Source organism: Nannizzia gypsea, genomic scaffold (assembly GCF_000150975.2).
Source record: "Nannizzia gypsea CBS 118893 supercont1.3 genomic scaffold, whole genome shotgun sequence".
Lineage (NCBI taxonomy): Eukaryota > Fungi > Ascomycota > Eurotiomycetes > Onygenales > Arthrodermataceae > Nannizzia > Nannizzia gypsea.
Genome location: NW_003345199.1, coordinates 2,213,918 through 2,241,656, shown reverse-complemented (window position 1 = coordinate 2,241,656; position 27,739 = coordinate 2,213,918). Strand labels below are relative to the sequence as shown.

Genomic DNA, 27,739 nt, shown 5'->3' with positions numbered 1-27,739 from the left:
GTTGCCGATAGACAATGATCATCAGCCATAGCAGGTGACTTAAGGAAGGTAAACGATGACCTCCAAGCCACCCTTGAACGGAGTCGTCATGTGCTTGAAGCCATTCTTCGGGTCGTTAACGTAATCAAGTAGGTCCTTGTAGTCAATTCGAGCCATAACGGTGTTGTCGGCAATAATGAGAGCGCCTGTGCGGAGCTTTGGTTGGACCGCTTTGAGTGCCGGGAGAGCCATAGGAGTCCAGACTATGCCATTGTGTTAGTATAACGTCGTAACAAGGAGCAACAGAGAGCTGCAACATACTATCCAACAGGAGCATGTCAATTTGATCGACCTTCTTCATCTGTTCCGGCAGAGTTTCCCGAAGGTCGCCTTCCAGCAAGGTAATCCAGGGCTCCACCTCCTCCCCGGCCTCCTTCCAATGCTCCTTCGCCTTTTTTGCCTTGGTGGGTTCATTTTCAGTCGCAAACACTTGGGCACCTTGGCCTGGTGTTATGGACCCAGACGCTTTGGCAGCGGCATTCTGCCCAGCCGCAAGAGCAAGGTAGATTGTCGAAACGCCGAAGCTCGTACCCGCTTCCACGATGTTTAGAGCGCCAATAGACCTCGCCAGAAGGTAAACAAACTCGCTCTTGTCGGCCTCTAAGCAGATATACTTGTCCCGCATGAAGTCGTCATCAGCGGAATTCCATCTGCGGTTACCGAAGATCATGGCCGTTATCTTCTTGCGGAACCAGAATGAAATGATAGAGAACGATGACTCCTGGGCGTTAGACTCCCCGTGGAGCCGCTTGAGGAGCGCGGCAACATTGGCGCTTGAAACCACAGGACTTGGAGAAGCCATACTTGTTTATCTTATGAAAAGAAATTGAGATATGGGAATAAGTTATAGAGAAGAAACAATGGTTATATACCTGTGATTGTTAGCTCTTCCTACTTAATTATACGTCAACTGTGAGTCACTCCCCCAATTTATAGATAATTCCATTCATTTATTCGGTGAGAACGACCAAGCAACGGCCGATGATCTACCCGTGAAAGTGCCGGACTCGGGGATCCGTTACCGAGGTGACTGTTTGTGATATACCTCCTATCGGTGCACAGCTGAAAGGGCGTACGGAGAATACGAGGAGTTGCAATGTCCCGCCTGAAGATGCCCCAAGAAAATAGCCGGGCCAGGAAACTGCATCCACAACTGTCAGAAGCTTCGCCGAAACGTGCAGTTAGTCATATCAAGCTCAAACGTTGCTATCATTTTTCTTTTTTTCGGTTTTTTCTTTTCCTTTTATTTATTTTAATTTTGTATATCAAACGGCGAAAGATAACAAGTCTTGGCGATCTGATAAAATAGTTCCATCACGTGAGACCGGCTAGCACGTCACATGCTCATCGCACGATAATCTAATCAGATCATCCGAGTTGCCCCCCCCGAGTTATTGAAAAAAACCAGCGACGACAACCCATCTTTGCTGCCAATTTCACGGCCTCCGACTCCCACCACCACGCACCGTAGCTATCACAGAGGCCAATTGATAGCTGGCACAGCTCCCTCCGGTTCTCGCGTTACACTTTCGTTGGCCTGAATACGACTTCAACCCGATATATCCCGATAGGCCAGCCTCAGGCCAGATGAGAGCGATACAGCTTGACCATGTCGACTTCTTCTGGAACGCCCACGCCAGGCCCTGTGCCACTATCAATTGCTCCTGCAACGGCCTCGCATCAACGGTCGCTTTCCGTGAAACCTCTAGCTGCTGCCCCATCACCGGCACCAGTCGCCCAGTGCTCGATTACCTCAAAGGAATGGATCATTCCTCCACGCCCCAAGCCAGGCCGTAAGCCTGCCACGGATACGCCTCCTACAAAACGTAAAGCTCAAAATCGGGCAGCCCAGAGGGCCTTTCGAGAGCGAAGAGCTGCGAGAGTGGGAGAACTCGAAGAACAGATCAAAAAAATCGAAGAGGAAAACGAGCGAGATGAAGCTGCGTTGAAGGAGACCATCCAGAAACAACAGCAGCAAATAGAGGAGTATAAGAGCCAATTACTATGGTGGAAGAACCGATGCAAAACTCTAGAGGATGAGCTCATGACCGAAAAGGTTGCTAAGGAGGACGCCATCAAACAGCTTGAGAGGGCAAACAACTCAGGGAGAACGACGAACAATGGCCACTCTGTCATCGGTGGGTGCGAACGGTGTTCCTTCACGCGATGCCAGTGTATTGACGATGCGTTCAATATTGCCAACATCACTCAGATGCAGACAGATGATCCTCATTCCAAACGGGGCAGGTCACCTTCCCAAGGAGCTACCCAAAAGCGTCACCGATCAAACCCCGAAATCAAAACAGAACCCGAAGACCTAGAGACCGATTTTACCAATTCTTTCTCCCTTAGAAGACATTCAAGGCCGGGAAGCCATGCTGCCGCACCTATACTGTTAGATCCATGTGGTTTTTGCCAGGATGGTTCACCGTGCATCTGTGCCGAAATGGCAGAGGAAACACCAAGTGACAGAAGTAATCAGCCCTCACAATTGAACAAACTACCATCTATCCAGAATATATCGCAATTCACACCGCCTCCCTCCGAAGGAGACGTCCTTTCAAAGTCAGCTACGCTAGTGTCCAGCAACAAGAGCAATCCCTGTGCCAATGGGCCTGGAACTTGTGCTCAATGTCTTGCAGATCCTCGAAGCTCAGTTTTCTGTAAGAGCCTTGCTGCCTCCCGTGCATCTTCCCGTCAGGAAGGTGGGTGCTGTGGAGGAGGTGGTGGGAAGGATGGATGCTGCAAAAGCCGATCGCCCGGCACAGACTCGTCTAAGCAACCTACATCATCGCCTCCTATTACGCTCAGCTGTGCTGATACTTTTACTACCCTATCTCTACATCCGAAATTCGCTTCTGCATCAAGTGAATTAAGCAATTGGATACCCCAACTGCACACCCTTCCTAATCCCCAAAACCTTAATCCTGACCGGCGACGAGACCAAAACCTCACTAACCGACCTGCTTTGGAAGTTGAGGCTGCCAGTGTCATGGGAGTCTTGCGATATTTCGATCGAAGATTTGCCGATTCCAAGTGAACGAATTCCAGGGCTATTCCTTTTGTTTCTTTACTCTCTGCCATTTCCCTATGCTTTGCACGACCGTTACTGCTTACTGAAAATTATTTCCTTGTTCGCTTCACTTTTTACTACGTTCTAGATGAACCTTTATACCTAGAGGTATCCGGTAGGTATCCCTACTCCTATTCTCCTAGCACGTACATACACAATGGCTTGGATGAAGTTATGGGGATCAATAGGGAACGGCGTTACGGAGTCAATTTTTTTGCTCTATAATTGAGTTACTTTCATCTCACCTTTCTCAGTTATTGCTTTGGTTTGGTTTTCTATCCCCCGTTTGTATTACTAGCACCCAGTCTCGCCTTACCTTTTCATGCATCCTTAGGATACGCGCCGAATCCCTCATCGGTAGGGAATACCCTTGACACCGGTGAAATTCTGGGCTAATAGAGGTGGTGCATTTTTCCCTTAGATGTTAATGATCAACTGGGTGGCCAAAAATCTGATTTAATTGATTCTCTTAATCACTTATTGTTTTGATATTACGTATCTATGGCCGAATGCCTATAACGTATAGTACATTTAAGAGGGGATGGTTGGTCTAGTAGAAGCTTAGGGGATATTATAACAAAGCAGTCAAACAAAGCCAGGGATATTTTTCAAGACGAATGAAAGTAGGTTGGAGATAAAGGTAACTTCAGGTGGAAAGCCAGAGGTATTGTTAGGACGGTTTAAAAGGCACCTTTCTCAGTCCCTACATAACTTCCGGTTGATCCAAGGGACATCCTGCCCATGGAATCCGGGGCAATATCATCCTCTACGCCGCTCATCAGAGCTCCCAAAAAGCCAGATCCCCATACTCCGACTATACCCCACATCTCAAGCCTCCAGCTTCTGTAAAGTCCTTGGATTCCTTGGCCTTTTCGACGTTTCTGTATTCGCCGGGTGGCCTGTCTGCCTACCTCGGGAGTACGGCCAAGCATTTGCTCTACCGTATCTAGCTCAGTGGGTGTTGGGTTTGTGCCTTCTTCATAGATAATATTCCACATTGTTCCTATAATTCCCCTATAGCTTTGAGGATGTGGAACGATAATAGGCAAGGGTGTATTTGGATTTGAAGTTGTTGCTGCTTGCGTAGAGGAGCTCTCAGAGGTAGGTGACTGCATGGCTGTGGTTGAGTATGTGACGCCCGGTTGGCGGAGAGCAGGAGAAGTGAAGGTTGATATCTGTGCTCGTCTGAGAACAGTCTCCAGGGGTACTCGCACGGTTAACTCAACACCTTGGGCCATAAGGCTGAAGAGACTCCATGAGAATGGGTTTAGCACTGGGTCAAGGGATAGATATGACTTTAGAAAGAGGGGAGCACTGGTAGAAATTAGATTTGGTAGTGTCGATGTGAGAATGGTGATAGGGAGAAGATGAGGAGAAATCATGTAGCTCGGAGATGGAAGAAGCCTAATTGAATGGAGTAGAGATCGGGGGCCGTGGCCATGGGGTGTGAGAATCAAATAGGTTCGCGCGGTGTCAATCGGCGATAGTATTATTGCTGACAGTGCGGATGAGAGGCAGGATAGTATCAAAGCTGTGCCTGGGGAAGTCGATGTAATGATATCACTAGCCGGGAAGGAGGAAAACGAATCTTCCGGGTACCCTAAGATGGCTGATAGTAAACTCCGAACGAAGGTGTTCAGGGTGGGCAAGAGTATCGAGTATATAAATGTAGTGTTTGAAGCTTTCCATATCGACGTCGGTCCACTAGTTGTCCAGAGCTGAGATAGCACATCTAGCATAGAGGACGAGTCCTTGACCTTCAGCATGTATTTTGGCTGGGCACTCTGCGGTATGTAGCCACCCCGTTCAGTTATACGTTGAGGCGCTTTCTGGTAGCTCTTAGAAAAAGACGGTATATTTGTGGGCGCATTAGACGCGAAGTAGTTATTCTCATCGTCGGAACCGAACACATTCTGTGATGCCGCGAGTTAGCAGTGCTCAAGAAGCAGTCCATATGTCCTATGTATCTAGGTATGATTCTCACCTCTTCTTCGTAATGCTCCACCCGGTGTCTTTCCAGCCTTCTCATTTCCTCTGCCACTTCGGCGGCACCATCTTCAGCAACGTACACTTGCAGTATCGTCTTTGCGACTTCGAATGGCTGTGATATCAAAACTTTCGAGTACCCGCGCGCTGCGTTCTCAAACAGCTGTTTGACAGACTCTGCCACCGACGGCGAGGAGTCTCCTAGGTAATCTGAATAATCAAAATCAGACAATATATCCCGCGCAGAGGTACCAAAGCTCGTTATATTCTCTGCTGCCGCACTCGAAACGACCTTGGATGCGGCCTGGCTATCGGGCAATCCTATGGGAGGTGGCACATAGTACGGCCTCAGCGGGTTGGGGCCCTCCGCTGTCGAATTCATTGCCTATCTGTGGGCAACGCCAGAGTTTCGATCGTTTAAAGTCGTAACCGTCGTTGGATTCCTTTTCCTTTCCGCGTCCGCCGTTTGCTGTTTGTTTCTAGATGGTTTTTTTTCGTCTTGCTTGCTTGTTGGTCTCGGAGATAGAGAAAGCATCGCAAGCCCTTAACTTAATAATTCCGACGCCCGGCCTAAAAAAAGAAACTCAGCTAAAATATTTGTAAAGACCAAACGTTTACAGGCCTCAGCTTGAACAGCCAGAATTATCCATTTCACCACCAGCGCATCGTCAATCTTCGGCGCCTCAGCCGGCTTTGCTGTCCATTCCTTTCTTCACCTTTAGACCGGAGCCAGTGCGCGAGAGAAAGGAGACGCAGAGATGGCCGCAGCCAGAGGACTATGCCGCCATGCCCTTCAACCGCTAACACGGAGCGCCGGCCAGAGACTATCGACGGAGCAGTATGCGCATTTGCAGAGCATATCAAGACAGAGCAGGCTGCTGTCTACTATGCCAGTGGGGTCACATCGACATTTCCGAGCGGTCCTACGGACGTCGAGAACTCTGCAGCGCTCAAATGGCCCATCCATAGCTAGCCGTGCTTTCTCCTCGACTTCCAAGCTGCTACATGGACATATTACAAAGCCGAAGCCAGGTGAAGAGTGAGTCTTGATATTGAATAAGTTCAAAGGAAATTGAGTATTAATTGGAGATTTGCTAATATCAAACAGGATCAAGGTCACTTTCATTGATAAAGACGGCGATCGACATGACTTCGAAGTCGCAGAGGGGGACAATCTACTTGATATAGCACAGGCAAATGACCTTGAAATGGAAGGTTTGTCAATTGATCCTCTAATCATACTCTCGGCTAGTTGCTAACGGCTTTGCCAGGTGCCTGTGGAGGTTCATGCGCCTGCTCTACATGCCATGTAATCGTGGAGAATCCAGATATGTACGATAAGATGCCGGAGCCTGATGATGACGAGAATGATATGTTGGACCTGGCATTTGGCTTGACTGAGACGTCTCGGTTGGGATGCCAGGTGAAGATGACTCCGGAACTAGACGGCCTAGTTGTTACGCTACCGAGCATGACTAGAAACTTGCAGGCTAGCGATTTTGCGGAGAAGAAATGAGGATAACTGTTTCCCTTGAGCAGACCGGCCATACCCAAATCTCGATGCATGAGCTGTAGACTTTGCCTTGCTTGAGCTCTGCGGCCTAGACTCCGCTATTCAACATTTCCTCTGGATATAATCGCACAGTCCTTGCGCATAATGCGTGCAATTAACATGTTTAGTATTCTGTACAATAGCCATATAGACCTGCAAAAAGTACTCCCCTACTTGGAGAGGATGACCCGTGTATATCATGTTAGAAACACCCATATACCCCAAAACTCCTATATCAGCTCACACTTTTTTCTTTTCGGATATCAATTAACATAAAAATCAAGCTTCCTCAATAGGCTTCGAACCAAGGCCGTTTATCAGGTCCAAAAAGCCTTGCTTGCTGACTTCGTTGACGGCCTTCTCCCGCTCATCCATTCCAACCGTCAGGCGTTTCTTTCTTTCTTCCCTGGCAATTTCTTCGCCTCGTACCTGTGCTGCTCTAACAGCATTGAACAGCTTGACAACACCCCTCTGGGCTACTTTCCGCAGCCTCTTCTCCAATTCCGCAGTCTCTCCAGCTTCACCTCTATCAACACCAAGCACGTCCCTCACACGGCCACGGTCTAACTCTTCCTTCTTCTCTGCCCGTAGTTTCGCCCGCGCGCGATGCTCTAGCCTCTCGTTTGCTATATCGGCACTTGTCTGAGCTGCGGCTTTACTTCGTGAGAGCAATGGGTCTGCCCGAGCGGATGTAGGAAGCTTTGTAGATAGAATCTTCGATATGGAGGTGGAAAAGGCAGTCGGATCATTTCGTTTAGAGACATGTTTCCGGCTTGTTGTGCTAGTTGAGCCAGCATGCGAAGAAGTAACTGAAGATGCGTCCGAGTCTCCGTCGTCATCGTCGTCGCCGTCTGACTCCCCCGTCGCAGCCAATTCCTCTTGCTCTTCTGATTGTAGGTCCGGCTCGTCGTTTTCCAAAGAAATATCGCTATGTATCGACTTTTCAGCGTCGCTGTCCGAATCGTTGAGGTTCACTGCTGCAAAATCGGTTGGAACACCTCCATCCTCTTCGTCCTCTGAAGAACTGCTATTGTAGTATTCCTGCTTTCTGAACTTCTTCTTCGGCCGTGATGTCTTCCCCCTCATCCCCTCATCTACCTTTCTCTTCTTTATTGAAGGCGGCGCCATCTTCTTCAGCTCTGTGTTTCTTTCCTCGTCTTTTTTTTTTCTTTTTGATATCTTCAACTTTCTATATTTTTTTTAGTTATCTGATAAAAGATTAAAAAACCCGGTCACGTGAACAACCCCATGCCTTATCGCCTTTTTGTGCTTAAACACACACATCACCAGGAAGCAAGACGAAGACAACATCACTTGAAGCTCTTCTGTTTGCTTTTGAAGGCCGTTAACTGAGTACTAACATAAAAGATGGTTCTCCAAGACCTGGGGCGACGTATAAACGCCGCCGTTAGCGATTTGACCAGGTCAAATACAGTTGATGAAAAGGTACCAAGACGCAACGGCCACCGTTCCCTTTACTCCTTCATACTGACCCCTTTTTCCTAGGCACTAGATGCCATGATAAAAGAAATATGCGCAGCTCTTCTGTCCGCCGATGTAAACGTCCGGCTAGTTCAGCAGCTGCGCAAATCTATAAAAGCTGCTGTTCAGCTCCCCTCCATACCCCCAGCAGTCAACAAGAAACGTTTAATTCAGAAGGCCGTTTTTGATCAACTGGTTGCGCTTGTCGATCCACATGCTGAGCCTTTCAAACCGAAGAAGGGCAAACCGAATGTTATCATGATGGTTGGTCTACAGGGTGCCGGAAAGACAACCACATGTACAAAGCTAGCGAGGCACTATCAGACCAAGGGATTCAAGGCAGCCCTCGTTTGTGCGGATACATTCCGAGCCGGTGCCTTTGATCAGCTCAAGCAGAATGCTACAAAGGCGAAGATTCCATATTACGGTAGCTTGACACAGACAGATCCTGTGGTGGTGTCATCAGAAGGTGTGGCGAAGTTCAAGAAGGAACGATTTGATATCATTATAGTTGATACCAGTGGAAGACATCGGCAGGAGGAAGACCTGTTCGAAGAAATGACGCAGATTCAAGCAGCTATAAAACCAGACCAAACTATCATGGTACTTGACAGTACAATTGGTCAAGCCGCAGAGACGCAATCAGCAGCATTCAAGTCAGCAGCCGACTTTGGAGCAATTATCATTACGAAGACAGATGGACACGCTGCAGGCGGTGGTGCCATTTCTGCTGTCGCTGCAACTCGGACGCCTATTATATTCTTGGGAACCGGTGAACATATGCTTGACCTGGAGAGATTTGCGCCACAACCGTTTGTCCAAAAACTGCTGGGAATGGGTGATATGGCAAGTCTAGTAGAGCATGTTCAAGCGGTAACAAAGGACTCTGCTGGTGCAAAGGAGACGTATAAGCATATCTCGGAAGGAATCTTTACTCTACGGGATTTCCGCGAAAACATCACATCAATCATGAAAATGGGGCCCCTTTCAAAAATATCCAGTATGATACCTGGTCTATCAAATATAACATCCGGCCTCGACGACGAAGACGGTTCCCTTAAGCTCCGGCGCATGATTTATATCTTCGACAGCATGACTGCTCCAGAATTAGACGGAGATGGCAAGGTCTTCGTCGACCAGCCTACTAGGATTGTCCGTCTTGCTTGTGGAAGTGGAACCACAGTCAGAGAGGTTGAAGACCTTCTTTCTCAACATAAGATGATGGCCGGCATGGCTAAGAAGGTTGGAGGACAAAAGAAGCAGATGCAACGTGCTCAAAATATGCTAAAGGGCGGCAACAAGGAACAACAGATGGCTGCTATGCAGAAGAGGATGGCCGCTATGGGCGGAGCCGGAATGCCTAATATGCCGGGCATGGGAGACATGCAGCAAATGATGCAAATGCTCCAAGGAGGCGGCGCAGGTGGTGGTGGAATGCCTGGTCTAGGGGGTATGGACTTGCAGAGCATGATGAGCCAGATGAGTGGTCTCATGGGAGGTATGGGAGGTATGGGAGGCATGGGTGGAATGGGTGGAATGGGCGGTGGCCGCGGAGGCAGCAGCAGACGAGGCCGATGATCCCCCCTACCCTTGTTTATACCATGATACATTGATTATTTCACTGCATTTTATGACTCAAGGGTAAGGTACCATAGAAAATGGCGTTTGGGAGTACAGGACAACCCGAAAACAATGACTCCACCGAGCTATTACGTTGTGTTCAAATCTTTCTTTACCTTCGTTTAATGACCAAAGTTGGTATATAGCTAAAGCAAAGAGCATACTCCATAACAGGAATGAGATAAAAGATAAAATAGCTGATATAACAAGTATGATAAATACACGACTTTTAACGCTAATTTCACTCGTCTAGCTTTTCCTTTTTGAGAACCAACCCATTCACCCCTTCCACAAGCTTACTAACCTGTGTATTTAGCCAGTATAGACCTCTCCAGAACGACTTAATTGCCATACCCAGATTTTCGTTGGGTTGGTTAACCCGGTCAAACACCTCTTCGCCGTCGGGGAACTCTGCCTCCCCCTTCTTGATATCAGACGGCATTGAAAGCTTGTATTGCCATACAGCCTCAGAGCTCACGTATAGCGTATATATAAGGACAGACTCTCCATCAGGGAGAATTTCGACGTCCACAGCCCCAAACTTGAAGTTTCCGTTTGGAACGTACTTAATGGTCACATCTTCATCATCGGTCTGGTAATATGAACTGCTGGGAAGGTAGAACTGGCTCAATGGACCCACACAGAATTCATAGATACCCTGACCCTCAGCTTTGGAAATGGAAGATGATGTAGGGTTTGACGGCTGTGTAGCGGGATTGGGGAATTTTGTAGCTGCGAATTCGTGCCTGTCGCCGCTGAGGAGGACGATCCTAGTACCAAGGGTACGTTCAGCCCGCCACATAGCTTCTAGGAGAACTTGACGTTCCTTCAAGTAACCTCCCCAGGTATCGGAAGTTCCTATGTGCCAGTTCTTAGTAAAGGGCACACTGCTACTGATTAACTTCCATTTGACTCCCACTGGTTCAGGGCAGGAGATGTAATCTAGTAGAGATTGGAGCTGAGCGTATCCAAGCATGGTCGAGTTATCCAATCCAGGAGGAGAACGATATGTTCTTGAGTCCAATATGAAGAACGAGGCAGGGCCTCGAGTGAAGGAGAAATATGTTGTGTTCTGTTCGATTGCGTGAGGAGACTTCGCCCTTGGAGGGTTTACGCTAACATGGTAATGATGGTAAGGGTCAATGGCAGCAGGGTAGGGTTCAGTAACGTTGCCATCGTGCCAGTCGTTCTGGATTTCGTGGTCATCGAGCATGTGAATCCAGGGAAGGTTAATGGCTGGGTTCTTTCCAATATGCCAGCTTGGAGACGAGTAGACTTTTTGGTATTCGTCTCTGTAATGCTTGATAGCGGTACCAAATTGGTGAGGCACATCAATGTAGATGAAGTCTCCTAGGAAGAGCATAAACGAAGGTAGAGCCATGGTAGGTAGCTTAGAGTACACTTGGGAAAGCGTTTCAATTCCATAAATCCTGAATGGATGGGACAATGGATTGTATGGGAAGTTCGCCTTGATACAACTGGTCGTCCAGAAGTTAAGCCGCATCGATCCACTAGAACCCGGTTCTGGGGCCGTGGTAAACTCTCCAGACAAGCTGTTAGATAGCAAGTACTCGTATACCGTAGCAGAATCAAGCCCGTCTATCACTACCGGAAACGTATAGTCTGTCGTATCGTTTAAGGTGTGTATCGTTTCGTCCACTGTCCAAGTCTCCGGTGGAGGGTCGATTTTGGCGCGGTGATACACTGTCAATGGCAAATTTTCCGGGTCAGGTTCTCGGATGAGAATCTTAACGCTGTCCGATGAGACATATCCCACCCGGGCGAACGATAGGTGCGTCGTAGGGTATAAAAAGGACCCTCGGAGGACGAAATCCAGTATGAAGACGTTGAGCAGTACGTTGGCGCCCACGGTAGCCCAAGTAACCAGCTTCGAGCTGGTACATGGCAAACCAGTCAGCAGGGACCGTAGTACAGAAACCTCCCTATCGTTTCCATGTTTTTGAGTATCTCTGTCCGACTGTTTGGTCGTGGATGTAGCTGTGCGCTGCTTCTTCTGGCCGCTTTGCGAGGGACGGTCGCGCGTCGAACTCGAGGATGTCGCCCATATTAAGCTTAGATATACACATAAAGCCGACACAGTAATCGGAGGCGCATGATGGGCAGGAATCTAGAGCTCAGTGTCAGCTTCGGATCGACTCCTCGGTCCTAGTGGTGTGAAGGTGACGTACCCAGCGAAGGAAGATGTATCCCAGGAACCGGATCAGCGTCGAGCAGACGGTTACAAGCACTTCCTGATACCGCTGCATGTCTGCAAACTCATCGACCAGCGACTATCGGCTCAACCGAACTGCTAGGAAGTATTAATGGTGGAAAGTCGAGTCCTTGTGTCAGGAATTTTTCTTCATGCTGCTGTTTGTCTTTAGCTGAAATATGGCTGGTCGTGTTGTAGGCAGCAGGCGAAAGCTATTACGTCAGGGCGTAAACAGAGACAGCTCGGCTTTGGTTTCACTTGAAACATATAATTATATGCGATTCTACTCCACCAGGGGTCATACATTAAGACATTTCTCCTTTTTTCCCCTTCTTTTTTTTTCCCACTCTCCCTCTTCCGTCGCCCGTGGACACAAAAAATCTACATGGTGTTCTGGCTGTCTAAAGTGGTCGGGAAAGGAGGGAGGATATCAGTTTCTATGCGGTCCACCATTCACGGCCATCAGGAAAGCTCCAACCACCGCAGTGTCATAAAGATATTTCATTGCAAAGATGAAGGACATGATAGCCGCCCATTGCCATGGCTTCTCCTCTCCTCCAGGAAGAGCGTTGAAGTACTCCCACCCAGACACGCCACCGAACGAAGGATATTTTTGAATCAACGTCGCAAAAACCAGATTCAGCGTCTCCAAGGGAACATAGCCCTGGGTCCCATTCCGAGGGTTCGTCAGGACCCCAACAACGATCTTCTCAGTTGGCCACCCGTTGGACATGATAGTTTCATAAGCGGTTACGTCTGAAATCCCTCCCCAGCCATTGTAGAACTGAGTGTGGTACCACGATATCTTCGATCCTCTCTGTTCCTCCAGAGCAAAGTAGTCGAAGCCAGAAAGATGCCGTAGACCCCGTACCATAGCCGATGCAACGGGAGCAAGGGTAATAATAAAGTGATTGCCGAAGTCTGACTTGAGGCGGTCGATGAGTCGGATGATCCCTTCGAGAGACATCTCCTCCTCCACGTCCAGGTCAAGGCCATCGAGTTCACGGATTTTGATCATGTCACGGAGGGGAGTATAGTATTCTTCAAAAGTATGAGCCTCCCCGTCCAGCCGTTGGAAGCTCCCTTTAGCAGCGCCCCCAAGCATCCCCAGCACTTTGATACCTGCTCCCTGGAGCACGCGTACTTCTTCCCAGAGGGGCCCGTAGCGGGTATCATCCGGAGAGTCATCGTTTAGCGTAATGCTCTCTGCGTCCTCGTTGATATGGAACGCAGCCAGAATGACATGCGTTATGCCGCTGGAGCTCGTGTACAACGGGAGCAAAGAGACGTAGGTCCCATGCTCCGGAAAATACGTCTGGAAATAGGATATCACTCGCGGCCGAGCCAGGCCTCCTGTTGGGATTGGTGGCATCTGGGTATAAATCTCGATGCCTCTTAGGCTTCAGCTATAGATTGATGTGACGCTTATCGATTGTTCTGCTGTGTCTGTCTGTTGCTGCGGCCGTTGGGTCGTTAGATGCCAGAACGGGTGGAGTTGTGGCTGGTGAACTAAGGTGGTGTTTATTTTGGTTGGATGGTGGTTTCCCCCCTAACTGGCGGACTTGCTCTATCTAGTTACGGAGTACGCTCAGCTAACTACCAAGTGCCTACTACCAACTATCACCAACACCCCCAACGGCTAACCAACGCGTTACGTCACTGTCTCAGCAGGATCGTGTTCATTTTCTACAATGAGCGCATCGGTTCTCGGTAAATGCCCACTTAACCTAGCCCCATCTCGTCAGTCTAGGCAGCGAAAACAGGATGGTGAGACGCCCGGCGCATGGCAGGCTGTGCTTGCGAAGGAGGCGGCCGCGATCTAGATGCTGCTCCGACATAGAGTCACAGAGGAAGAAGCCTTGAGCCACAGAGTCTCTCGCTCGGTCATGCGGCTGCTACGCCATATTTGTGTCGTAAATGCTGTCACAGTTACCACTCCGAGTCTGGACGCAGCCGCGGTGGACATGGATGCCTATTCCCACCTCAAGCGCAAAAGAGTCATCCGAGCAGATGAAAAAGGCATCCAAATTGACGTCGATGCCTCTTATACACATGGTGCTTTCAGCCTCCCTTGCTAGTCATGCTCTAGATAAAGATAGCGGCCAGTCATACCATCTACCGATGCAATTGCCGCGCCATGTGCATGAACCTTTGGTGTATTGACATCGACTCTGGGCATGGAATTTACCTCTGATCCTATTCATAGAGCCTCATCCAGGCGCTAACTCGGTAGCTAAGGGACAAGGGGGCTGAATGTTTGGGTAAACGACGTCCAATCAAGCTTACCGCTGGGGGCGCATTCGGAGAATAGTCTGTGACTCTGACCAAACTGCTGGGCCTCCCTTGCCCTCTTCTCGCACCTGTGATAGGCCGTTAGCTGTATCTTGCGCATGGAAATGTCGTTTCTCGATGTCACTAGGGATGGACTCTGGCATTAACAGAGTGTGCGTTTAACCGCTGCGCCGTGAGCCCAAAGCGCTAAAAACAATATTGGTGTGAACGAGAGAACCCATCGAAAGCTATATAAGACGAGCTGATTCTCCCAGTTCCTTCTCTTCAAAACAATTCCTCTTCATGTCAACTCCTGCGGTGGCTCACTAAACACTCATACACTATTTCCATTAAAAGAATTGCCTACTTGTTCAACCGCCGTCAAGATGTCGCCATACGCATCAAATATCAAGATCAGATACCCTGAACGGCTTCTGTGGGAGGAATTCGAGGACTCAAAGTCGTATCTCGATCCAGACACGGAATCCCTCCCTACCCCAAAATTCAGTGCGTCAGAGTATCTGAGATCTTCCTCTCCAACACCAAACTTCGATTCCAATCGGATCTACTCCAGCGGCTATAAAAAGCTACTCTATCCGCCATCCCTATCGTCAAGCGTGCTACACGGCAAACACAATTCCAGTAAATACCTGTCAGACAGCCATGGGTATAGATGTCTCCGATTTGGCTGCGGCCAGTTGACCCAACTGGGTTCATACTACTGCTCAACTCGTAAGTTCTCTGCAGTATCTACTACATACATAGATTATAGAGCTAACCACCAACACATGGTTTAGACCACTGATAGGTGTGGTGTACCTTTTGTTACACTTTACGATTTAATGCCATCGAAGGGAGGATATAGTCTAAGGCGAAGGGAATTGGGTTATGGGAATGGTAACGGGTGGATGAGTCCTGTTTTTACTGTTATGTTGATGCATTGCTATGATCGAAATGTAAATGATTTTCTAGTTATTGCTTTCATGCCTTGGTAGTAATACATTTTGTGTTCGCAGCCGCGATGGACCAACGGGTTGAGCCTCATATCTAGTGAGCTGATAGAGTTGCGGCCCAGCTCCACCAAGGCGGGTCAGATCAACAACATCACAACATCACAAATGCTCAACTGCATCACAAAAGCTAAACCGCATCACAAAATCTCAACGACACGTACTCCGTATCATACAGGTGTGCTTGATGTCTACTTGGAGCTATGGAACCCTGACATTCGTTGCGCCAGTAATTTTTTCAATATCATGGAACAAATCACTGGCTTCCATGAAATAACCTGTTCCAGTCTCCAGACATCCTCCAACGTAAAGGCCGACAAATGATCCGTGTCGATCCATTATGAAAGAGCCCGAATCTCCCGCGTCCCCAAACCTCCCCTGGGGAGCAACTGGGACAATCTCGTGAAGCGACCCACAGATCTTGGTCCAGCTTCCATCTTTATTCTGTGACCATTTCTGTACTTGCGTAACGTGCAGTGTATTAAGCCTGCCTTCTGTGAAGCCAGTCCGACGACCGACCTTACACAGAGACATATCGGCTTCAACAGGCGTGGCAGCCTGTAAAACTGCACTCGCTGGGTGATACTCACCCCTGCGGCTTTCTGGAATGTCTTCCATCAATGGTATTTTGTTTTTGGAAAGTCGCTCGCTTCTCACTTCTATCAACGCCCAGTCCAACATTCTGCTCGTTGTGGATATCCTATATCCTGAAGCTGCATATACCCCTCCCAGATACCGGTTTCCTTGCTGGTGAAATGCATTGGCGAGCTTGACTTTCTTGATATACCCATTCAGACGGTCAGTGTCGTAATTGAAGGTGGTTTTTGTATTTTCAGACAGAGATGGATCTTCGTCCTCAAGCCGCTTCTTAATCTCATAATAACTTTCCGTTCGGATCCTTGTAGCCTTATTCTCATAATACCTTATAGACATGCTGTGGTCAGCAAGGCTTGGGTGATCAACGGAAAGGTAGTTTCTTGAGTCGCCAGGTAAGATTCCGTGTTTTTTCCAGTCGTCAAGATGTTTATCATTGGCCACACAGTGAAAGTTCGTGACGCCATACTTCCTCCACTGGCCATGGGAAAATTCCAGCTCTAGGAACCCGCCAAAGGTAAATGACGACGTGGATTTTCCTCGCAAGCCAAGGCTACCGCCGAGCTTGGCCTTCATGTCCCAGTCTCGTTCATCAAGGGTGCCTTCTTGGTCTGAGCAATGGAATATTGAGTCCCGGAGAATCTCAACTGTAATATGAGTCAGATAATTACTGTCCAAGTGCTGGACAATGGTATCTCTGGTATCGTTCCAGTTTTGCAATGAGTCCTCACGCACACAAATTACTATCGTGGGTATAAACGGACCGCCTGGTGGCCCCCTGAGGAGAACAGTGAGCAGTGTCCATTCCATGTCACTGAGAATGGCTAATATCTGGCTCTGTAGCTCTGGCCACGCGTGTGCAAATGGATCGTGTCTCGGAATTGACTGTGAGATAATCGGCTCAAGAGCTCTTCCGTCCGAGATTTCAATCTGTAATGTTGCCTGGCCATGTTCCAGAAAGAGGTCACGGATCCCCCTGCAAGCTAGCAGCCAAGAGTTGTCAAGCTCATGTTTTTTGGCAGAGACGATGACAGTTGCCGCCGGTGCTTCTGGCCTGGCCCTCACGGAATAACGTCTGACCACATTGATATACTGAGAGTCGACGTTCCATTTCTCGAGCACATCTCGTAATGGACCTATAAGTTCCTTTTCAAATAGTATACGGATAGGCTCACTGGATTTGATTACTTCGCTGAGTGCGGGGAGCCTCACGAGATTCGGACCACCACAGCGGTAGTCTTCGTTTCTCAGCTCAGTATCACCTAGGATTGCAGGGCCATCATCCTCTGAAGAGCCCTCTCTTTGTTTGGTCCTTCTTGGAGGTTTGCTTGGTAACTCTTCGCTAATTTTAGGGGTGAGAAGAGGACCCGCGTAAGAAACCGCTGATGTGTGAAAATGCCCTTCGGACATGTCGACAGTTTGATCTCGATGCTCCCCAGATGACAAGGTATCTGTCTATGCAGTGACTATAACAGTAAGAGAAGAAGTAGATGGCAATCTTGGGAGTAGAGCTTGAGGGAGACGCGTCTGAAGCTGAGAATTTGAAAAAAACTAAATAAAATAAAATAAGGAAGAGAAATGTTGAACAGGACATTCTCAGGTGTATACTCTGTATGTTTACTTCTGAGTCTCCCGCGTCATTACTAGGAAACAAAGGACCCACTTTTAGCCAAGGGACAAATCGGAGAATTTAGCAAACTCTGATTGCATCGGACTCAACCAATCAGCGGAGCTGTATCACTAGCCCGCAGCCTGGTCTAAGCGTTGATTGGTTGAATTAGCGGGACAAGATGCCTAGAACAAAGAAGCTTCAACGACGCCAGTGCCAACGCTCGGTGCAAATCTTCCGCTTCTACCTCGGGCACGTTGCTTTGGAAAAAAATGTCGCGAGCGTCAACCAGCAATCGAATAATACACCATACTCGCAATACCAGGGTACCAAACGTGGTACCATCATGTTTCGGCTCTTGATCTGCGAGCAACTTATCCGACTGCAATTCATCCAAAATAACGTCGATAATCTGTGACGGCAACACGCCGTTAGGGTCTTGAAAGGCCTGTTCGTATGAGATGCGTAGGTAGATTTCCGGCAGCTGGACTCGAACAAGTCCAAGCAATTAGGATCTTGCAGGTCCTCTAACCTCTCTATAATTATCAATAGTATCTTGTCCTTGGGCCAAGGTCAATGCGTTACTTTGCAGATACGGAAGCCTGATGGGCATCGATCCGTAAGTGGCTGTGTCCCAGTTGGCTCGTTGTGAAGGAGTGTCCAGGTAGATGGTTGTCGGCGGCCAGGCTTGATTGAAGGTGCTCAAGGCAAGCTCTACCAGCTGGTGGTTGGAAAGTTAAGCTGCCCATATAGGTCCTTAGCTAGGGACACGTTAAATGATTATAAATCGTAATCTGCTATTGAGTAGGTCTGGTCTTTAGTTCACCTCGCGTCCTCTGTTGGGTCCCAGATCCTCTCCCAGCAGCCTTGATGTGGCTCTTGCCGCCTCTTCCCCTTGTCATTCTTATACGGACCCCTAACAGATCAGCAATTCCAGCAAGAGGTAGACGGATAACGGATGACGGAGTCAGAAGGAGGGTATCAGAAGAGAGAGGATGGAAGAGTTGGTAGTGGGATATAGCTAAAAGAGCGCTAAGCGAGGGCACGTCCGTCACCACATTAACGAGCAGGCGCTCAGCTCAATAACAAAGGGTTTGTAGTAATTACCTAGATATTAGTAGCCTCGACTGGTTCATTCACATTGTAGTGATAAAAAATACATAGAATAAAACAAAACAGAGGGAGATAAGTGGTGAGCACCTAGTGCTCGCTTCGATGGCGCCGGTGGACTTCTTGATGGGCGTAGGAGCTCTCGGCCTGGGTGGTTGAGACGGAGGTCGATCTTCGTCCTTGAGCCGCTTCTTGATATCAGTATACCCTGCGTTCGGATATCCACAGCCATATTCTCATAATCATATTTTTTTGTTAGAGACACCGGGCCCTCTCGTGATAACGTCTGATCAGATTTATATACCGAGAGTCGACATTTTATTTCTCAAGCACATCTCGTAATAGACCTATGAGGTTTAAAGAGTGTATGGATAGGCCCATGGAATATGATTACTTCACTGAGCGCCAGGAGTATCACAGGATTTGGACCACCGCATCGGTAGTCTTCGTTATTCGGCGAGGGGCACCTAGGTAATCAGAGACCCGGCATATGAAACTGTCGATGTATGGGTTTCTTTAAAGATGTCGGGGCTGCTCTAATGATCTTGAGTATATGACACGCCTGGGCTGGGGCCCAGGGGCAGGAGATTAAGGAAGCAAAATGTTGAACAGGATATTACCTGCAGATGATATGCCTTAAAATATAGCTTCAAGCTGCTGGCCACTTTTGTGGGAGAACTCAGTTGACTCAGCCATTTTGACAATATGTTTTCTCTAAGTCTGTTGCATCATTTCTGGGGAAAATGGCCCTTTAAATAGTTAAAGGAAGTAAGGCTGGCTGACAAGTGAATGTAAATTTGCATCATAGTCTGCTTGTCACTGCTAGGAATCAAAGGGCCTTCACTGCAAGGCAATAATAATGAAGCAAGTAAAACCAACTAATCGGTGAATATCGGCCATATACGATCGAACAGCAAGCTGGCCAACTAGGTAGGTGGCCCATCGAGATATATCAAAACTCTGATATTATTATTAGGTTCCATCAATCAGCCAAATTCCATGTCTGGCCCGTTGCATAAGCCTAAGTGTTGGTTTATTAGCAATAATAAAAATACTTAACCAATGGAATATGTGGATAGTTAACAAGGCTACAACGGGCAATTATAAGCGCCAGTAGCTAAAATGTAATTGTTCTTTAATAGCCTATGATATCAAAGCTGGACGGCATATAGTGTGTGCTGCAAGACATTTCAAACAGAGAGTCCGGAAAGTTATATAACTAGGAGCAGGTTGAGTAACATATTGGTTAAATAAGTTGTTCAGTGGTTAGTCATTTCAATAGTAGAATTATGTATACAGATACCGAAATGCAGCTAACAAGCTAATATAGTTCATATGCAGAATGACCCGGAAACCTCCAAAGTATTAACGCATGCGTTTGAAATGTATAACTCATAGACTCTTCGCGCATACCAACAAATAAAGCTAGACCTTACCTCCTTAGTTTACCAGGCTGTATGGCCACCGTCCATCACGAGCGAGCTGCCGGTCATATAGCTACTAGCCTCACTCAGCATGAAAACAACCGCTCCAGTAAACTCTTCAGGTCGAGCTAGTCGGCCTAACATACTCTCCTTTATCCAAATCTCCTTGAGCTCTGGAACTTCTTCGAAGTTTTTCTCGACCATAGGAGTGATGATGTGTCCAGGACAGAGAGAATTCACACGGATACCCTTTGGACCCCATTCCATTGCCAGATTGCGGCCAAGCTGGATGACCGCCGCCTTGGAAGAGTTGTAAGTGGCTGAATGAAGGCCCTTGTTTGCTACGAAGCCGCTCATGCTAGCAACGAGGACTATCGAGCCTCGGGTCCCTGATTCTATCATATGTCGAGCAACTGCCTGAACCGTCATGAACAGTCCGGTGTAGTTCACATCCAACATCCTGGTAACATCTTCCGGGGTGAAGTCAATTGCATCTTTGAGCTGCTGAATTCCAGCAGCAGCCACAAGGCCGTCAATCCGACCGGAATGGCCCGCGACCCGATCAACCGCTTCCTCGAGATGTTTCAAATCACGGACGTCAACATGGTGGTAGTGTAGCGAGCCAATATGGTCAGTGTTTGCGATTTCCTGGGATACATAGAACTCTGAATCGGGCTCGGGCAGTACATCAAAGCAATGAACTATAACCAGTAGTTAATACGCGCAAACATGGAATACGGAGAAGTGGAAAGGACAAACCCTCGGCTCCCGCCTCAGTCATTGCCTCTGCAATCACAAGGCCTAAGCCTCTACCGCCCCCGGTAACGATGTATACTTTGTTCTTCAAGCTAAAATTAGGATACACCTTTTGGTGGTATTTCGGGGTAGAATCGCTCGGCATCTTGATATGGACAGAAGTAGCAACACATATATCACTCAATAAACAGTTTCCAGGCACCTAAGAACCGAAAAAACAGCTGGTACAAGCACCAGCATGGGGTATATATCTACTTCCTGCCACCATGGAGCAATCATGTACTTGACGTCATATAGACAGCCGTAACCAAGGATCGATCCAGCCATTGGTCAGGGAGAACTGGCAATGATTTCATATAAAACCTAGATGAGCAGCTTTCAAAGCGCAGAGTGCGGGGATCGTCAAGTCTCACTTCCCCCCAAAAAATCAAGGCGTACCTGGGCAGGCGTTGACTCGCATAACGCGTCATTCTCAGCGAGTTCCATAGAAAAAAGGTCCAAACTCTAAAACCAATTTATTCCTTGTAAGCGACCTGGGAGACGCGACTATTCACGTGATGAACACGAACGCTAACCGGAAGTAGAAAGAAGTAAACAATGCGAGAGACGCAGCGGCAAAAACTTTGAGAAAGGGACAGCATGAAAAGAAAAGGCAGCTGGCTGACTGCTCTAACATAGCAGACAGCATTGCACTCGTGGGTGGTCTTTAGCCATGGCAAACCGCTTTTCATCACCATGCCCAACCTCCCATGACACCCCTGGTCAGTCGGGGCTCTTCGCTAGCCCGTCTGGGTCCGCAATTCCACGACGAAAATCGCTTCCGCACCTTCGAACGAAGAGAAAGAGCATATCCAGCACCAACCCGCAGAGCCCTCTCAACCCTACCAGTCCTTACCTGTCACGGAAGAGTCGAATCCCCGTCAGAGAGTCTCCGAAGAAAATGAGCAACAACGATCACAGTGACGATGAAGTTGACCTTAGCGAATACACCTTTGACCTAAACAAACTTCCCGGTGAGCTGGTTAGTATTGGAAAGGAGGATGGTGAAAAGAAACAAAAGAAACAGGATGCTAGGGAAAACCCATCCTCTGATATCGAGGGTCCTGAGGATTTCACCCTGAACATGGTCGAACTCCTGAAGAACGTTGACCTGGAGGACACGCAACGAACTCAGGTGCAGGTTAAAGGGGAAGGAGGTAAAGAAAAGGTGAATGCCAGTAAAGAAAATAAAGGAGAAGCAGTGGGTGAGCAAGATGATAGACACGACCCCGAGGGCCCAACGAGAGCTACAGGATTACCAGATTATACCCAACTCGAGCACACTATGGAAACCTCTACGCCTGCACATTTCCTCTGGAGGGACGTAAATGAGTCTTTACAAAACACATCGGTATCGAAGCGTCAGTCCAGTCCACCTGAAAAAGTCGACAAAACAGATGATGTGCAGGAAAACTCGGTTATTTATACTCCTGGCCGAAAATCTGCTCCAACAACTCCAACAATAGACCTGTCTAGGATGGACGACACAATGAATAGCCAGGGAGACCAGACATTGTGTGCTGCCCAGCAGATCTGTCAGCTTGAGCTAGACCTCGAGGCTAAAACACGACGCATTCGGGAGATGGAAGCGAAGCTGACAGCGGAAGCCTCTTTACGCAAGGAGATAAATGAGCTGAAACAACAGCTGCAGAGGCGTGATGAAATTACTCAGCTGACTGATGCGGAGCTTAATGAGTTACGAAAAACCAAATCGCAGCTGGAACAAGCGCGAAGTGACATTACCAACCTGACCTCAAAGGAGTCTACCCTTAGGGGTAATTTGAAGGAGAAAACTAAGCAGCTGAAAGATGCAGAAAAGAAGCTGGAAGAAACTCGCTTAGCTCATAAACGCCACTCCGAGGAGATAGGCGCAGAACTGAAGCAAACAAAACAAGAGTGTGAGAAGAAGCTGGGTGGAGTTTACAGTCTGAAGTATCAGTTGACATCCGTCACCAGAGAACGAGACTCGATAAAGAAGACCTCGGAGGATCTCGAAAACACTGTACGAAAATTAAAAGCACAGGTGGAAACAGCAGAGTCACAAAAGGCCGAAGAAGCCGCAGAGAGTTTGGCAAGGCTCAGGGAAGTTCAGAAATTTGCAGGAGAGCTGGCCCTCCCTGCACTCGGAAAGCCGTTCTTTGAAATCGTCACTCTTTTACGAGAGCATGTTAAGAATCTCAGCGAGAAGACTTTGGAAGAACAGAAGCAGCGCTCAAAAGAGTCTGAAGACGCCCAAAAAGAATTACAGAAGCTGCTCAAGAAGGCTAACGGGGCAGCACGGCTTGAGGCTCGCAAGGCCGAATTATATCGTGACCGTCTCACTGAGACTTCTTCTAAGATAGAGTCGGTGAAAAGCGAAAACACGGAGCTCCTCGAGAGAATCGCTGTTCTTACATGTGATAATGCAAAACTTAAAAAGAAAGCAACAGAGACCACTCAGGAGCATGACCAAGCTCTCGACGCTCTGCGGAAACTTCGAGCTGAAGCTGAGGAGTCACACAAGTCACAGATTGCGAAGCTTAAATCATCCCACTCTGAGCAGCTGGCCAAATACCGAAACAACACACAAGGCCCGAGTAGCGAGTTACAGGCCCGTTTGGCTGCCTCAAAAAACAGGGAAAGCGTCCTTACGGCAGAGCTCAAGGCAGAACAGGAAGCCAGAGAGAGGCTTGAGGAAGATATGACACGGATGGAAGCTGAAATAGCACATCACCATATGACACAGAAGAGACTTGAGGCAATCATCAAGGCCAATACCTCCGCGGCGAAGAAAATAGATGGCAAGATTGTCGAAATCATGCGCGAGAGAGAAGATGTTTGGAAATCCCGCGTCGACGAGCTCACCAGGGACAACGAGAAGTTAGGCAAGGTGTTAATGACCATGTGGGGCAAGCAGGAAGTTGGAGACCACATCAAGTTGAAGAAAAATGAAAACGGGGATAAGCAGGGGTATAAGTATAAGTATGCTAGAAAGGTTCAGGACATTGAGATTGGGGAGATTTGGAATACCCTTTTGGGAGAACCGGCCAGCTGATCTAGAGGCACCTCACGGCCGGTTAATAATAGCCTGGATGCGCCTTTCTCATTGGTCCTCATCTATCTATTCGGATCTTTCTGGTACTTATAACATGCGTGTATGAATAATGTTTGTTTCAGTTATGTTATTGATGCAGAACTCTTGGTTATTGTTTTGGTGTGCCTAATTTCTTATCTCCCTTATCTCCCTTATCTTGATTTTTGATCTTATCAATCAATAGGTTGCATTGAGATTCACGTGACTTTATACCTCGGCTCAAATTGATTTGGCCCGAGCTCGGCTTCCTCCGTTATCTGATCGCGATATCAAAAGGAAGACAGGAGGGCAGTTTTGCTCCAATTATGTCTTGATGAAGGCCTTTTGCCCTCCTGGTGTACAGAGTACTACTCCTTGAATATTCGTTGAAATATGGCAAGCTTCTCTCCACCATTGCAGGGCATACGGGTGGTCGAGCTCGCTGGTTTAGCCCCTGGTCAGTTAGTAACCAGCAGTACCAATTGTTATCTCAACCACTACCCCAGTCCAGCCACACCTAACCTACTTACCCTTTATAGGTCCATTTGCGGGTCTGATGCTCAGCGACTATGGCGCCTCTGTTGTTCGAATCGATCGACCGCATCCCAATGCTCATTCGCAATCAAAGCCCCTCCCGCCTCCTACATTCGACGCACTCACACGACACAAAACATCCATCAGTCTCGATCTCAAGAACCCTGCTTCAAAGGCCGTTTTGCTCTCCTTACTATCAAAAGCCGATGTCCTGATCGATCCTTACCGCCCTGGCGTCCTGGAGAAGCTAGGACTATGTCCCACCACTGTGCTACTGAAGCATAACCCCCGCCTTATCATTGCGCGCATGACTGGCTTTCGACGCGATGGGAAGTACAAGGACATGGCAGGTCATGATATAAACTATATAGCTGTTTCAGGAGCTCTATCCCTCCTAGGCCGAGCAGGGGAGAAGCCGTATGCACCTGGAAACATTCTCGGAGATTTCGCTGGCGGCGGCGCAGTTTGTTTCCAGGGGATATTACTTGCGCTTCTTGCCCGCCAAACCACAGGAAGGGGACAGGTGGTCAATGCCAACATGGTCGATGGGTCAGCTTACTTGGCTACATTCCCCCGCTTGGCGAGGCAGACTCCAATGTGGGATGGGTCGAGAGGGAGTAATGTTCTCGACGGCGGGTGTCCGTACTACGACACGTACGAGACCAAGGATAAAGGGAGGTATTTTGCCGTGGGAGCGCTGGAGCCACAGTTCTATTCTGCGCTGCTGGATGGGCTGGGTCTAAGGGAGGAAGAGGTGTTTCCTGTTGGTTCGAGTATGGCGAGGGAAGATAAGGAGAATTGGCCGTTCATGCGAGCTGTGTTTGAGAAGAGGTTCAAGCAAAAGACCCGTAGCGAATGGGAGGCTATATTTGACGGGACAGATGCCTGTGCTACACCTGTGCTTACCATGGATGAGCTTGAAGAGGCAGGGTATGACCAGAGGCCTGTTGTAGGGTTGTCGGACACGCCTGGGCTAGCCATCGAGCCTGATGACGGTGGATGGAGCGGGGGCGGTATTCATCCTGGCTCTGGGGGCGAGGAGACATTGAGAAACTGGCTTGGATGGCAGGCTGGACGGGACTATCAAGTGCACAACGGAGCCCTTGTTAAAGTTAAGGTTGTTGCCCGGACGAAGCTCTGAGTTGGGCCATAATAAGTATTGATCTGGTCTCGTTGCTTTTTTACTCGCAGGTTGGTTGATTGTGACTGTTAGATATGTATCTCCAGGCTCATGTCTTTCTTTTTTCATTGTATTATTGCCTAACAGAGCTATTAACATGGATTAAGCATTAAAGAGAGCCTTTTTGAGATTTTTTTTATAGTGAAAGAGGTATGGTGATGCGCCTGAATTCAACAGCCTTCAGGGGTGCAAGTAAGTGGATAGTTTTATATCGAGGACAAAGGGGGAAGTCATGCATGCAAGAAGCAACTGTATTCTCGGAAGAAAGGAAGATAGACAAAGGGTAGAAGAAGTAGAAGAAGCAGGAGTGGAAGACGTAAAAGAACAAAAGGGTGGAAGAACTCCAGGTTCTCTAGACCCGAATGTTAAACTATTGAAGAGAAGAAGAAAAAAAGTGGGGGAGAAGATAGAGCGAGAGAGAGGAAGGTTGGCGAGAGAGTTGGCCGATTAGTCGCTTAGATCTGGATTGGCCACGAAGAGCCTGACGCCGGTCATGCTGGAAGTGCGCTCATCGACGCTGCCTCGTCGTTTGAGATCGTCTGAGATCTTCCGTTTCTGCATGGCTGTCGAAATGCCTGTGGGAGCAGCCATTTCAGTAATCTTGCCGAACTCGTCCTCTTCTTCACTGTGTGAGGTAGTCGGACGCTGGTCTGAGGTATTAGTAGACGATCGATTGGGTGTCTTTAAGAAATCTTCATCTTTGATATTCTCTAGCGGAGCAGCAGGTGTCTCGATGATGTCTGGTATATCTGCGTTGGGAGGAGTATTATTTGCACTGCTACTGCTGCTGAGACGGGTCTGGCCGGCTCGCTGGTGAGCTATAGATATGCGATTGCTGGCCGTCGAACTTCTGCTGCTCCCCGTACGGCGGTGTACAAGCTGGCTGGCGTCTATGCGGTCATCTTCATCGTCTGCATCCCCTACTTCGTTTGCGCTTAGTCGTAGGGGAACGCCGGCGCCAACCATTGTGCTTGTGTTGTAGCTTATAGAACGGCCGTTGCCGCTGTGTCTGATCTTCCCTGCGCTGATCAGGGTGCTGCTGCGTGTGGAGGAGCCGCCGTGGACTTCCAGCAGGGCTCGCTGTTTGGCGGCGCGACGCTGGGCGAGCAGGCGGGGGTCCTCTGTCTGGGCCCGGTCACACCAGACAGTAGCCTTTTGCTTGCGCATGAGAGCAACGTAGCTGACCTGTGGGCGCTGGGAGATGGTGCTGAATCTGGTATCGAAGCTGACCTGGCTCATCTGGCTCATCTGGCGGGCGGGAGGCGCGTTGCCGCCGCCGGTAGAGGTGGTGCAAGTGGTAGCATTCGACGCTCTACGAGACGGCGGGGCAGCACCGTACTGTGACTGCAGCTGGTGCTGGGGATATTTCTGCTGCTGCGGATACTGGTAGAACTGCTGCTGCTGCTGGTTCTGTGGTTGTTGTTGTTGTGGCTGTTGCTGTGGTGATTGCGGTGCTGCCTGGTGGTGGTGATACTGGCGCTGAGAATATTGCTGCTGTTGCTGCTGCTGTTGCTGCGGATGCGGATGCGGACGTTGCTGCTGGTGCTGCTGGTGCTGCTGATGGTGGTAATAGTACTGCTGGCTCTGCTGGCTCTGCGGCTGCGGGAATCCCACGATGGACTCTCTGGCAGGCAGCATCTCGGCGGGCAGGAAGGAGGAGCTGGCGGTGCGAGGGCGATACTGGGTGCTGGGGGGCCTGGCGATGCTGGAGACGCTGCTGGCCTGGAGGTGCGACGGGCCTTCGGTGAGATGCGGCGAGCTGCTGGAGTCGAGCGTGTGGAACTGGAAGCCGGCATTGCCTGGCACCGGCTTGCGGGGAGGCGCCTTGTACACGGGCGAGCGATAGTCTGCCATCGTCATTCGGCCTGGGAGCCTCGTCTGGTGTATTTCTTCTTCTCGTTCTTCGTGTGCGTTGCCGTTGTTGCTGGGTCTGCGGTTGGCTGGTGGAGGACGGGGAGGCGGCGGCTTCTCTGCTGCGTGCAACTGACAGCGCTGGCAGCACGTCCAGGGGCTCGATCGACGGGCGAGAATACGAGCAGCTCGAGGGCCAACGCTACCTCGTCTGTCACTCTGACAGTCCCCCTCTGTTCCGCCACTAGAGAGCTGTCAACGGTGCGGCGGGAGGTCGAGGGTTGGTTGGGATTGGAATCGCGATCGCACGCAGAAAACGAGGAAGAAGAAGAAAAAACGGGCCGA

The 27,739-nt window shown here is 48.9% G+C and overlaps 15 protein-coding genes across 15 annotated transcripts; 6 read left to right on the top strand and 9 right to left on the bottom strand.

Moving 5' to 3' along the window:
• Positions 1–39: 39 nt before the first annotated feature.
• Positions 40–841, bottom strand: MGYG_04272 (hypothetical protein; the record flags this gene model as incomplete). The annotated part of the gene is made up of 2 exons (XM_003174049.1): positions 40–242; positions 301–841. The coding sequence occupies 2 exons, from the start codon at positions 839–841 to the stop codon at positions 40–42; spliced, it is 744 nt and encodes a 247-aa protein (XP_003174097.1).
• An 807-nt stretch (positions 842–1,648) lies between these two features.
• On the top strand, positions 1,649–3,079 carry MGYG_04271 (bZIP transcription factor HapX; the record flags this gene model as incomplete). The annotated part of the gene is made up of 1 exon (XM_003174048.1): positions 1,649–3,079. The coding sequence occupies one exon, from the start codon at positions 1,649–1,651 to the stop codon at positions 3,077–3,079; it is 1,431 nt and encodes a 476-aa protein (XP_003174096.1).
• A 713-nt stretch (positions 3,080–3,792) lies between these two features.
• Positions 3,793–5,480, bottom strand: MGYG_04270 (hypothetical protein; the record flags this gene model as incomplete). The annotated part of the gene is made up of 2 exons (XM_003174047.1): positions 3,793–5,025; positions 5,097–5,480. 2 exons carry the CDS (start codon positions 5,478–5,480, stop codon positions 3,793–3,795), a joined length of 1,617 nt encoding a protein of 538 aa, XP_003174095.1.
• Positions 5,481–5,856: 376 nt separating this feature from the next.
• MGYG_04269 (adrenodoxin) lies at positions 5,857–6,614 on the top strand (the record flags this gene model as incomplete). The annotated part of the gene is made up of 3 exons (XM_003174046.1): positions 5,857–6,137; positions 6,207–6,313; positions 6,370–6,614. The coding sequence occupies 3 exons, from the start codon at positions 5,857–5,859 to the stop codon at positions 6,612–6,614; spliced, it is 633 nt and encodes a 210-aa protein (XP_003174094.1).
• Positions 6,615–6,929: 315 nt separating this feature from the next.
• Positions 6,930–7,778, bottom strand: MGYG_04268 (rRNA processing protein RRP15; the record flags this gene model as incomplete). The annotated part of the gene is made up of 1 exon (XM_003174045.1): positions 6,930–7,778. One exon carries the CDS (start codon positions 7,776–7,778, stop codon positions 6,930–6,932), a length of 849 nt encoding a protein of 282 aa, XP_003174093.1.
• A 240-nt stretch (positions 7,779–8,018) lies between these two features.
• On the top strand, positions 8,019–9,710 carry MGYG_04267 (signal recognition particle protein; the record flags this gene model as incomplete). The annotated part of the gene is made up of 2 exons (XM_003174044.1): positions 8,019–8,096; positions 8,157–9,710. The coding sequence occupies 2 exons, from the start codon at positions 8,019–8,021 to the stop codon at positions 9,708–9,710; spliced, it is 1,632 nt and encodes a 543-aa protein (XP_003174092.1).
• Positions 9,711–9,993: 283 nt separating this feature from the next.
• Positions 9,994–12,019, bottom strand: MGYG_04266 (alkaline phosphatase; the record flags this gene model as incomplete). Its single annotated transcript, XM_003174043.1, has 2 exons — positions 9,994–11,880; positions 11,942–12,019. 2 exons carry the CDS (start codon positions 12,017–12,019, stop codon positions 9,994–9,996), a joined length of 1,965 nt encoding a protein of 654 aa, XP_003174091.1.
• Positions 12,020–12,394: 375 nt separating this feature from the next.
• Positions 12,395–13,336, bottom strand: MGYG_04265 (chitinase 3; the record flags this gene model as incomplete). Its single annotated transcript, XM_003174042.1, has 1 exon — positions 12,395–13,336. One exon carries the CDS (start codon positions 13,334–13,336, stop codon positions 12,395–12,397), a length of 942 nt encoding a protein of 313 aa, XP_003174090.1.
• Positions 13,337–14,621: 1,285 nt separating this feature from the next.
• MGYG_04264 (hypothetical protein) lies at positions 14,622–15,032 on the top strand (the record flags this gene model as incomplete). The annotated part of the gene is made up of 2 exons (XM_003174041.1): positions 14,622–14,967; positions 15,001–15,032. The coding sequence occupies 2 exons, from the start codon at positions 14,622–14,624 to the stop codon at positions 15,030–15,032; spliced, it is 378 nt and encodes a 125-aa protein (XP_003174089.1).
• A 414-nt stretch (positions 15,033–15,446) lies between these two features.
• On the bottom strand, positions 15,447–17,249 carry MGYG_04263 (hypothetical protein; the record flags this gene model as incomplete). Its single annotated transcript, XM_003174040.1, has 1 exon — positions 15,447–17,249. One exon carries the CDS (start codon positions 17,247–17,249, stop codon positions 15,447–15,449), a length of 1,803 nt encoding a protein of 600 aa, XP_003174088.1.
• A 347-nt stretch (positions 17,250–17,596) lies between these two features.
• On the bottom strand, positions 17,597–18,061 carry MGYG_04262 (hypothetical protein; the record flags this gene model as incomplete). The annotated part of the gene is made up of 2 exons (XM_003174039.1): positions 17,597–17,932; positions 17,981–18,061. The coding sequence occupies 2 exons, from the start codon at positions 18,059–18,061 to the stop codon at positions 17,597–17,599; spliced, it is 417 nt and encodes a 138-aa protein (XP_003174087.1).
• Positions 18,062–20,003: 1,942 nt separating this feature from the next.
• On the bottom strand, positions 20,004–20,883 carry MGYG_04261 (hypothetical protein; the record flags this gene model as incomplete). The annotated part of the gene is made up of 2 exons (XM_003174038.1): positions 20,004–20,683; positions 20,742–20,883. The coding sequence occupies 2 exons, from the start codon at positions 20,881–20,883 to the stop codon at positions 20,004–20,006; spliced, it is 822 nt and encodes a 273-aa protein (XP_003174086.1).
• A 567-nt stretch (positions 20,884–21,450) lies between these two features.
• MGYG_04260 (hypothetical protein) lies at positions 21,451–23,811 on the top strand (the record flags this gene model as incomplete). The annotated part of the gene is made up of 1 exon (XM_003174037.1): positions 21,451–23,811. One exon carries the CDS (start codon positions 21,451–21,453, stop codon positions 23,809–23,811), a length of 2,361 nt encoding a protein of 786 aa, XP_003174085.1.
• A 411-nt stretch (positions 23,812–24,222) lies between these two features.
• MGYG_04259 (alpha-methylacyl-CoA racemase) lies at positions 24,223–25,504 on the top strand (the record flags this gene model as incomplete). The annotated part of the gene is made up of 2 exons (XM_003174036.1): positions 24,223–24,286; positions 24,369–25,504. The coding sequence occupies 2 exons, from the start codon at positions 24,223–24,225 to the stop codon at positions 25,502–25,504; spliced, it is 1,200 nt and encodes a 399-aa protein (XP_003174084.1).
• A 486-nt stretch (positions 25,505–25,990) lies between these two features.
• MGYG_04258 (hypothetical protein) lies at positions 25,991–27,397 on the bottom strand (the record flags this gene model as incomplete). The annotated part of the gene is made up of 1 exon (XM_003174035.1): positions 25,991–27,397. The coding sequence occupies one exon, from the start codon at positions 27,395–27,397 to the stop codon at positions 25,991–25,993; it is 1,407 nt and encodes a 468-aa protein (XP_003174083.1).
• Positions 27,398–27,739: the final 342 nt, after the last annotated feature.